Genomic DNA, 10880 nt, shown 5'->3' on the forward strand with positions numbered 1-10880 from the left:
TTCCTGCAACTTGAGTCTGTTATTTCATGTCTTGCACTCTGGGATGATCAAGGAGAGCCTGCCCTTCCTCTTTGTGACAGCCTTTCAAGTACTTGCAGAGTGCTAATATCTCTCCCCTCAGTTTTGTCTTCTCTTCTCAAGGATAAACATGCTTAATTCTTTCAATCTCTCCTCAAAGGGCTTTGTTTCCACTCCCCAGAGCATCCTTCATGCCCTCCTCTGCACCCTTTCCAACTTTTTCTGCATCTTTCTTATACTGTGGTGCTCTCAATTGGAAACAGTACTCCAGATGAGGCCCAAGCAGTGCTGTGAAAAGGGGAATTAGTACTTCATGTGATTTGGAAGTAATACTTCTGTTATTGCAACCTAAAATCGCATTTGCCCTTTTTTGCAGCCACAACACATTGTTGACTCATATTCAGCTTGTGATCCACAACAATTCCAAGTCACATATTCCCCATCTTGTAACAATGTATTTGGTTCCTTTTTGCTAGGTGCAAAACTTGGCATTTATCCCTATTAAATTTCATTCAGTTCACCTTGAATCCTATTTCTCTCCTCCAGGGTGTTAGCAATCCCACCCAGTTTTGTGCCATTGGCAAATTTGTTAAGTGTGCTCTGCACTTCCTCATCCAAGTCATTAATAAAAATGTTGAAGAGCACTGGGCCCAGGACTAAACCCTGTAGTGCCCCATTTGTTACCCCTACCCAGTTTGAGGTGCCGCCATTGATGAGCACTCAATGAGTTTGAGTCTGCAGCCTACTGTGGATCCACCTGATAGTTGTCCCACCAAGTCCACTTTTAGCTAGTTTGCTAATCAGGATATCATGGGGCACTTTTGTCAAAAGGTTTGCTGCAGTCAAGCTAACTGATGTCCACAGCATTTCCTCAGTCCATCAGGGAGATTGCCCAATCAAAACATGAAATTAATTACTCTTGCAGGATTTCGTCTTGTGAAATCCATGCTGGCTTCTAGTAATCACTACATTGTGTTCAAGGTGCTTCCAGACAGACTACTTTATCATCTGCTGCAGAATATTCTCAGGGACTGATGTCAGACTCACTGGTCTGTAGTTCCCAGGTTCTCCTTTTTTTCCTTTCCTGAAGGACATTAGCCCTTTTCCAGTCATCTGGCAGTTCCCCTGTCCTCCATGATTTCTCAAAGATAATAAACAGTGTTTCGAAGAGTTTTTCCACCAGCTCCTTTATGACTCTAAGTTCATCAGGTCCTGGAGATTTGAACTCATGCAACCCAACGAGATGCTCCTGGACCATTTGCCTATCACTCTTGAGCTGCAATCCCGCCCCTTCAGCTTGTATTTCCTCTTCCACAGGAAGGTCATGGCTCTTCCTTTTGAGCCAAAGCAGGAATTGAACACTTTTGCCTTTTGTCATCTGGTACCATTAGCCATCTACATTGAGTAGCTGAGCCCCATTTCTTTCCTGTCTTTTACTTTGGACTTATCTGAAAAATACTTTTTTGTTGCTTTTAGCATCCCTCACTAGCCTCAGTTCATTCCTGGCTTTAGCCTTCCTGATGCCATCCCTGCAATTCCATGCGACCTGCCTGTAACCTTCCTTTGTAGCCTGGCCTTCCTTCCACTTACATGTCCTTTTTTGTTTCCAGATCATCACTAAACTTTTTGTGAAGCCACATGGTCTTCTTCTGTTGTCTTCTACCCCTTTCCTTGTTGAAATTGTTTGTTATTGCGCCTTCTTTAAAAATTCGTTTCCTCATCAGTGTCATTTGCCATAGGACTTTACGTATAACTCGTCTGAGCTCATTAAAATTGGCTTATCTAAAACCAGATTATGTGTTTGACTACATTTGGCTTTTGCTTCCTTTAGACTCAAAATTTAAAGTATGGCATGGTCACCTCCCCTGCTCCCCAAGTTCCTGTAGCTGCCCTTTGTTCACTAGGTCTTCGCTGTTGGTTAGAATCAAGTCAAGGATAGCTATTCCTCTAGTTACTTCTTCCAGTTTCTTTTGGAGGAAGTTATCAGCAACACATGTTAAGAATTTCTTGGAGGACTCATGTTCACTAATTAACTATAATGTATAAATTTTGCCATCTAAAGGCACCATCCAACATGGCTACCCATTACTCTCTGAACTTGGGGAATTATCAGTATCCAGTAAAAGGTGAGAAGAACACAGGAACTGGGATTGTCACTGCACTTCCCTTGCCCCCCGAAACACTTAGCCAGTTCTAAACTCTAAACATTTTCACCTCCTCTTAAGGGGAGGTGAGGCTGCCAGAATTCTTCTGAGAAGGGAAGTGCTTTGCTCCCTCATTTCCCCTAGATTGCCACTCTTCACACGCTGATGCCAAAGATGGTCTTTTGTCTTCAGAGACCAGCTAGCATGGAAAAACCTGAGCTGGCTGTGAGGGTGGAGGAAGGGCCCTCCAAAGTTAGAGCTGCAGCTTCAACTTCAGTATGTCTTCCTGAGTTCACACTAGGACTGCAGCATATCCTATTGTCCCCCAAGACCATAGTTGTACTGTTGTTGTTATGTGCCATTAAGTCATCCCCAACTTACGGTGACCCTATGAATGAAACCCCCAAAATGTCCTGTCCATGACAGGTTGGTCCAATTCTTCCAAGTTCAAGTCTGTGGCTTCCTTTATGAATTCAATCCAGCTCATATTTGGCCTTCCCTTTCATCTTCTGTCTTCAGCTCTCTTTAATAGGATTGTCTTCAGTTAGTTTTGCTTTCTCATGATAAGCCCGAAGTATGACAGCCTGTTTTGTCATGTTTGCTTCTACAGAAAGCTCTGGGTTGATTTAATCTAGCATCCACTTGTTGCCCTGTCAGTCCAGGATATTTGCAAAGCTCTCCTCCAGCACTATGTTTCAAATAGATCGTTTTTTTCCTGTCAGCTTTCTTCAATGTTCAGTTTTCATACCCTTGCACTGTGAGTGGGAATACAATTACCTGAATATTCATGACCCTGCTCTCCAGTAAAATATCCTTACACCTGATTATCTTTTCTAGTTCCTTCATTGCTGTCCTTCCAAGTCTCAGCCTTCTCCATATTTTTTGGCTGCAGTCTCCTTTTGATGACTGAGCTGAGGTATGCAAAATCTTTTGAAGTTACAGTTACAGTCCATTAATACATGAGTTTGATTCAAAAAAGTGCCTATTATATGTGTTCAAGTCCATCATTGCTTGGTAAAGAAAATTAGTCACTAATTATTCATTGCACAATCCAATGCACGTTTAGCCACAAAAAATACTACAAGTTGTAGAACTATTTGCTTTGGTCTACGAATTAATGGAATGCACCCTGATTCAGTCAAGTGCTCATAATTTATCTTCCCATGAGATCAAAAGAACCCAAATTTTAATTCCCCAGACCAAAGCTCAACTTAGACCTACTTAGAAAGGCAGCAAAAGAATGAAGGGCCTTTTACTCTCCTGTACACTTCCTACTTGACCTCTGGAAGAAGCATCTATACTGAGAAATAATGCCCACTGAACTTGAATGGGGAAAAGCGCTGATAGCCTGCAAATAAAACTTGAATTAATGATGTTCATCTTTAAAATCAAGTTCCTGCAGACTGCGCGGAGGGGGCGTTAGGCTTCGAGACCCTCCTACTACACTCTCACACACTTGTTTTATCAGCCATAGCTGCACAAGGCGCTTGACGCACACCCGATGAACAAGAAAACTTATTCCCCCGTGGCCAAAAACTTTCGAAGAGCCGTTTCTTTTTCTTCCGAGCCTGCAAGCGCCTTATTCCAGAAAGCGCCCAGGAACACGCGGGCGAGAGAGCCCTCTACTGATAATACACGCGCGGGCAGGGGGTGTGCGCATTCATACACACGCATGTGCATGGGGCTACCACCAGACTCCCCTAAAATGGGGTGGAACTGGGTAATCCCGCGTTCTTTCATACTGCTCACTAGCAGAGCGGAACGAAAAGCCCCAGCAGGCCGCTGTTACTGACGGCAACCCCTAACCCTTCCCTAGTCTGAGGGAGGCCGTTGGGGAAGAGAGGCAACGCCCAGGCGCTCCCTAGCTTAACAGGCCCAGACCGGAAACCTGGGCGGCTAGAAAAGAGGCCGCGGCAAGGCCCGGGCTTCTGTTTCCGTTCGGCTCCCTCCTCAGACGCGCCGCGGCACTCACCTCGCAGCTCCCTCTAGGCAAGCGGCGGCGGCGGCGGCGGCAGCAATGGCGGCTGCACCGAGTGCGGCCCAAACCTACTGAGCGCTCTCGCCCGCCTCTCCCCCACCGCAGCCTCTCCCGCCCCACCTTTTCCGGCCGCCCGCCAGCCCTGCCGGGAAAGCGAGTTCCATCGCTAGCCCTGCCACTGCGGCGCGCCTCTGCGAAGGCGAGCGCACTACAATTCCCGGCGAGCTCTCCAGGTGCACACGCGCCCGCGGCCGCAAGGCTTTGTGGGACGCGTGCTTGCCCGTTTATTTAATTATTTATGTATTTATCTCGCCCGTCCCGAGGCGAAGGGCGTTGCCGCGTTTAGGCTCCAGATTTAATTCAAATCGGCTTCGTGTTTCTGTGATCATAGATGCTATAGTAGGATAGAGCTACCTTCTGGAATTCTACCATCTCCACCCGTAGCTCAAGACGGTACAAGCGTATTTTTGCATGCAGAAGGCCCCAGCAGCAGTCACACATTAAAAAATGGGCCGAGTAGCCTGCAAGCGAGGAGAAATACCGCTACTTAAGGTGTCGTGCAACTCAGAGCTAACTGCAGTGTCCTCGGTACGATCCCAGCTGAATTCCCCATTCGGGTAATGCTGGGAAATGTAGGACTTTTTGTCTCCAGCCGCAAAAAGAAAGTTCTGCCATTTCCATTCGCTACCTGGTGCTCCTGCTTTCTCTGCTTTCAAAGCTCCTGCCTGGCAGTGTGCTTTGCAAGTGGAGGAATGAGAAGTGGCTGGGAAGGAAGGGAAAACAATGGAAAGGCTAGGAACGGGAAGAGTCAACAAGTCGCCTTGACAATCCATGGCTGGTTTGATGCCTGATGGGTCTTGTTGCACTTGACCCTTGGAGAGTAATTTTATCATAGGATGAGGGTCGGGGATCAGCTAGTGAGCTCTCACTTGTCAGTGCCCTCCTCTGACCTTTAGTTGTTGAACTGACCCTTCTCAATGCCTGTTCAATACCTTCCTGACTCTCCTGCTACTTCAAAAAAAAAAAAAAGGAAAGACTGCCTGCCCCCCACTCCAGCTTTGTATCTCCTTTTCAGTGGCTTGCTGCTGCTGCTGCTGTTGTAGGTCTCTGACAGTTGTAAAAAAACAAATGCAAAAAAATGTAAGAGATGGGAAGTAAATGAAGAGGAAATTTGTGTGCAGGTATTAATTGCTGTTATTGCGGGCAGGTATATTTCCCTTCCAATTACTACCCAGTCATTACATTTGCAAGTATAACCCAAATATTTCCAAATAATTGTACAAATGTTCCCAATATTACCAAAAAGAAAGAAAAAACAGGCAGCACACCAGGATGAATAAAATGGGTGGCCACCACCACAGTACACACACATACCACATGAGCCCTCATTCGGCCCATTTCATTTCATTCTGCCACTTTTTTTTTTAAACTCTCAGGGACTCACAGTAACAAAGTGCTCTAAAAAGGAGGCACAGAAACTGTTAGGGGAGCAAATTAGCTTTTCTTCCTGAAGTTGTAGGAGACTCGGGAGTGTTGAAAAGGTAGAGGACACATTGCAAAGAGAGAAATACTATCCTCCCACAGCTGCCTTTTGATGCACCACCTTCTGCTACTTTTCCCCCCATTTTAGTGCTTTTCAGCTCAAAAATTGGCAACTGGTTCCTGGGAAATTTACACAAGTTAGCCTATATGTGGTCAGCACATCCACAGCCTCACCTGCTGAAGAAGAAATAGAGAGAGGGCTGCATGTCATCAGCATATTGATGACAACTCACTCCAAAACCTGAACGTCCATGAGTCATCCTGACATGCACTTCCATCCCATGCAACAGGGAGTCTCCCCACAACTAACTCTTCTTGTTCATGCAACGCTTGGTATCATTGCTACTACTGGGTTGACCTTCAGCTTCATGTTCAGTGTTTGCAAGGGATGACTTACCGTTCTTCCACTGCAGGCTGCCCTTACAATAACTGAAAGCAGTTCTACTGGGACAGTGTCTTCTAGTTCTTCTGACTTGTCTCCTTTTTCCAGAGAGTCTCTTCATTATTTGTCTCAGGATTCTCCTCTCCTGCCTTAGCTTGCTGTTGTACTTCTAGCTTCTGTAGTACTCTTCGCTGTTGCAGTTCCACTGCTCTGACTAAAAACTCTTCTGCTTCGTTTATTACCTTAAAGGAGAATAATTGCTGCTCTAGTGCTCTTAGCTTTTCTTGCACTTATTGCAGTTGTAGGCCATGTTGACCTCCGGCAAGAAAACAAACATTGCATGGCCATTGCAGGTCACCACTGGGGAGTCTTCTCTGTCCATTCTTTCTGCTTCCATTTTGATTCTAGCTTGCAGGGACTATTGTGACAATCGGTGCTTTCTCTTAGTTTCCCTGAAGGTTAACAACCCAGTCCTACCAGTAAATGGGAGGGTATAACAAGGAAAATAACAAAGGGGGAAAACTAAGTGAAAATGAGAAAAAGATGCCACCAAACTCTTATTAGCTCTGTTTGTTCGCTTGGGTCGCTTGCCCTCTTGGAGCTTGGCTGCTTGTATCCCAGAGTTCCTAGATAAGGTGGGGCACTTTTCTCTGATCTACTCAGTTAGGAGTCTGAAACCAGAATGACTCTCCCCACCCACACCGCTGCTGCTAGGAATCAAGCCACTCTTTCAGTTGCAACCTTCAGGAGCATGTGGTCACTTGGAGAAGACTATTTGCAGGGCTCGTCCAGGCCCTTCACCCGTTTGCCTCCGACTTGTCTCCTCTTCTGCTGCAACTCCTCTGCCAAATATATTGTGTGAAGCCACCTAGCATCTAAATTGGTAACAGAAAATCGGGGGAAGGTGAATTCAGCTGCAAATTCATTCAGAGCAACAAGTAAGGTGTTTTTTTAAAAAAAATAGACAAAAAGGTATCACAAGGGATTGCACATCAGAACAAATTTTACCAATTCATATTTGAAGATGGAGGGCAATGAAATGATACGAAGAATTATATGAAACCTGAAAAAGCATACGTATGTTGCTCTATACTGTAAATACCCAAAAGATTAAGACATGAGTTGACTGTAATCATACCTCATATATTGAGGAGGGCTTCTTAAAGATGACACCTGGAAGATAAAAGTGGAGCAAACAAAAGGCTGTCATGGAAGAAGCAACACTGTAAAACTCTTTCGAATACACATGGACAAATTGCACATTCCAAGATAACAAAACAAAATAGATTTTATTCAGATTAAGCATGTTTGTTAGCACCTCAGGATAACCAGGAAAATAGAACAGTCCAAGAAATAACCAGTCCAGCAATCCAATTAACTGAACATATTTTAGTGCATAATGTCGGTAGAAAAGTACCACAACTGTCACGATGCACACCTTCAAAACACTCTCAGCCAGCTAGAATGCACAGTCTTATTTACAAAGAAAGAAAACTAGCATGTTGTCCGAGATCTCAACAGATGCACACAGAACAAAGTGGAAATTGTGTGACCAAACCTGACCCAGGCGCAACATTCTGTAGCCAGTGTGCCTGCAGTTTGTTTCCCATCTGAGGCACATGGAATTGCAATGAAATCTGCTATGTCTGAGAAAAGAAGTTAGGAATTAAAGCCAAATATAATAGCATACAGTAAACAATGTTCTAGCCACCTCTAGTCAACTGGATACAACCTACTATTTTGTTTAAAGAACACACCAATTCCCCAATGACTACTGCAGAGCATCCACAAAAGTCCAACAAGATCAGGGTTTGCATTCTGTTGCTATGCCCCACCAAAAATGGCACGGTCAATTACACCAGCTCTTGGGGATGGAAAGAAATGGACATGTTTTATGTCCGATGTGTAATAAAGAGGAATGAGGGTCACATATAATACAAATTTTCTGTATGGTATATTTCAAGCTTTTTAACTGAAGTAAACTCCCATTTTTCTTTGCTTTTATTGTTGTGGGTATGCACAACACATGTGGTTGTGGTTTCTGTTGTTATCTAACATACATATATATGCTGTAACCTAATATTAAAAAGAACTGGACAGTTGGCCATCTGTCCAATCCCAGCAAGTCATAGCAGTTCCAACTAGAGGTCCTCCAATGTACTTTTACACAAGTGTGATTTTTGGAAATGCAAAAAGGCCTGAAAAGCTCAAATTCTCTACTCATTTATTAAATCCATTTGTCTGAATTTTCCCTCCCTCTTAGTGTAAACAAGATGTCCCAGCATCACCTAAAAGAACTGTGCAGAGCGCATGTTCTGGTGGTCTTTTATCTGAAGTGTATCATCAGCTATGCTGAACACATTACAAAAGCATCTATTTGGTTTTACACAGATATACACACAGCCTGAGAAAGCAACCATTTCTGGCCAATGTGAGTCAGACTGTAGCACAGACTCCTCTCTCATGCCTATCCATCTTTAAAGGGGATAGCATTCACAGTTCATGGAGATGCAAGCTGAGCATCAACTCAAGTTAGAACTCAAAGGGAAGGGTGCAGGTATCCTTCGCAAACTCACTTGAACGCTGTGCTTGTAGTATGATGTTTCCCAGGCTCTCGAAAGGAATTGCAGTCTCTAGAAATTAATCTCAGTCCTCCTGTGCTAGCCAGATTGCACCTCAGAACACGAGAGTGAGAAAGGAAGTATGTCACACAGTGTTGGTTTACACCAGAGAAAATCATGTATTTGCAGAAATGAAACAAGAAGCAATTCCTGAATGCCATGAAGGACATGGCGCCATCCACATATGGCACAGCCGCCGTTTTCCGTATCAACTAAGAAGAGAAAATAAGACAAAACAGCAATTACAACTGCAACGCAGGGATAGGAAATACACATTCCCATTGCCTCTTTAACTGATAAGAAATGACATCAGAAATGACATACTCCGTATCAGTATATTGCCTATGGCTGGGAGGGAGTGGAACCCATTATTTTCTCTTCTATATAGCAGGACAAATGAAATGCACTGATGATTATAATTGCTAAGGCGTTAATCAACAAGTTATTAACTGTAGAATAATCCTGGTACAATGCCATTATTACCAGTAGGACTTTAGTTAGACTACTCCAGAGTAAATAGTTTATAACTCAAGTGTGCTTGTCTAAAAAGTAACCCATTTTTCCTCAAAATTAGCTTTGTACTATGTGATTTGCTGGTGCCATGAGTTCATAGTCCTACACTTATTTAGTGAAACATCCAGCTTTACTCCAGATATTTTTCCAGTGGTATTAGAAATGGATCAGTTCCCACAGAATCAATACCACTGAGACCACAGCTACTGTCTGCTTTGAAAGGTACATAATATCAGGAGTTACAGAGTCAGCTGGCAACCAATAACCCAGATTGTCTTTTTTTAAAATGTAGCCAAGTCTTGGTGGGTAGTTCTTGCTGGAATACACATGAACGGCAGCATGTGAGTCCAGTCAAGTGCAGACCAGCTCACAGAGCAAAGCAGGACCAGCTCACAGGACTTCCTTTCAGAGGAAGAAAATACTGTCAGCAGTTGGTTAAGAACTGGCAGTCTCTGTCTACAGAGGTGTAGATCCAATGTAGAGAGACCAGAAACATAACTTGGGCAGGTAATACCACACCAGGCAGAACAGCTCTGTTTGCCCTTGCAATAAGCTTCCTGCCCATCTTGCCAAGTTTGTTCCCCTGCATTTTCACTGCTGCCTCTGTATGCCACCAAATTCCAGGTGAGTCCATTTGTGCCTGGTCTGATGCCCTTCGTAACTGAAGCACCTAACCAGATGGAAAGGTGGGGGAATGGGCAGGTCTCAGAGGCCATGGCGTTTGCGGGCTGGCCCCCCCAAGCTCGCAGCATGCAGCAGGCGGTCCTTCTCTCGGATCTCCTCACGGAGCTGGGCTTCAGCCAAGCGGAGGCGGCGGATGCTGCCCTTCATCTCTTTCATCTTCACCTCCAGCAGGGCGATGATGTCTCGCTGCTCGTTCAGCTTGCGCAGGAGCTCCTCTGACGTGGTGCCCGAAGAGAGTGAGTACGAGTGGTCGGGCGGACTGTCCACCAGTGGCCCATTGTCCGCCAGGAAGGCCAGCCTCATGGGAGCCCCCACCATGGCGGCTGCAGCGGCCGCTGCGGCACCCCCGAGCTCCACCTGCACCGTGAGGTCGATCGGCTTGACATCTTCCCCGGGAACGCCGCCGCCGCTGGTGGTGCCGCCGCCGCCGCCGCCCCCACCTCCCGCCGCCGCTGCTCGGAGGCCCGGCCCAACCTCGGCGGCTCCTCCCTCCTGCTGCAGCGTGAGCAAGACTGCTGCCTGAGCGGCCGCGGCCGCAGCCACGGCGGCGGCGGTGCCCGAAGCGGCCGCGGGGGCGTGGCGGGCGCGCCTGGCCCCGCGATGGCCTTTGCGCTCGTTGACGCCGCGCAGGGGGAAGATGGTGGGCACGCGCACCAGGTAGGTCTTGCGCCCGCCGGGGAAATGCTCGGAGCAGACGCGGTGGCCCGTGGTGGGTTGGAAAGTGCTGAAGCAGCCGCTCACGCCGGCCCGGGACACATTCTTCAGCCAGAGGCGGCGTAGCTCCGCGTCCTTCGGGAAGGTGTAGAAGTGGAGCGCCTTGTCCCGGTGAGAGTTGTTGTAGCAGCCTGGCACGCAACACGTGAACCCGGGCATGGTCTGCGCCGTGTGCCGCCTTTTGCCGACTCTGCCGCCTCTTTCTCCTCCTCCTTCCCCCGGCAGGCCCGAGGCAGCGGAGACTACAGATCCCACAAGGCCTCCCGACGCCGAGTCCAACACCC

General features: G+C 46.5%; 2 protein-coding genes across 2 annotated transcripts in view; both read right to left on the minus strand.

The window, feature by feature from the left end:
* Positions 1 to 4266, minus strand: part of NUTF2 (nuclear transport factor 2) — a 30197-nt gene extending 25931 nt beyond the window's left edge. Inside the window, exon 1 of the mRNA XM_044419832.1 lies at positions 4135 to 4266. The gene's annotated coding sequence lies outside the window, so the exon portion shown is untranslated. The remainder of the gene's footprint in view (positions 1 to 4134) is intronic.
* Positions 4267 to 7334: 3068 nt separating this feature from the next.
* On the minus strand, positions 7335 to 10786 carry THAP11 (THAP domain containing 11). The gene is made up of 2 exons (XM_044419831.1): positions 8641 to 10786; positions 7335 to 7710 (listed from the first exon to the last, which is right to left on the minus strand). The coding sequence occupies exon 1, from the start codon at positions 10753 to 10755 to the stop codon at positions 9904 to 9906; it is 852 nt and encodes a 283-aa protein (XP_044275766.1). The 5' UTR covers positions 10756 to 10786; the 3' UTR covers positions 7335 to 7710; positions 8641 to 9903.
* Between the last annotated feature and the right edge of the window lie 94 nt (positions 10787 to 10880).

Source organism: Varanus komodoensis, unplaced genomic scaffold (assembly GCF_004798865.1).
Source record: "Varanus komodoensis strain SLA01 unplaced genomic scaffold, ASM479886v1 scaffold109, whole genome shotgun sequence".
Taxonomy (NCBI): domain Eukaryota; kingdom Metazoa; phylum Chordata; class Lepidosauria; order Squamata; family Varanidae; genus Varanus; species Varanus komodoensis.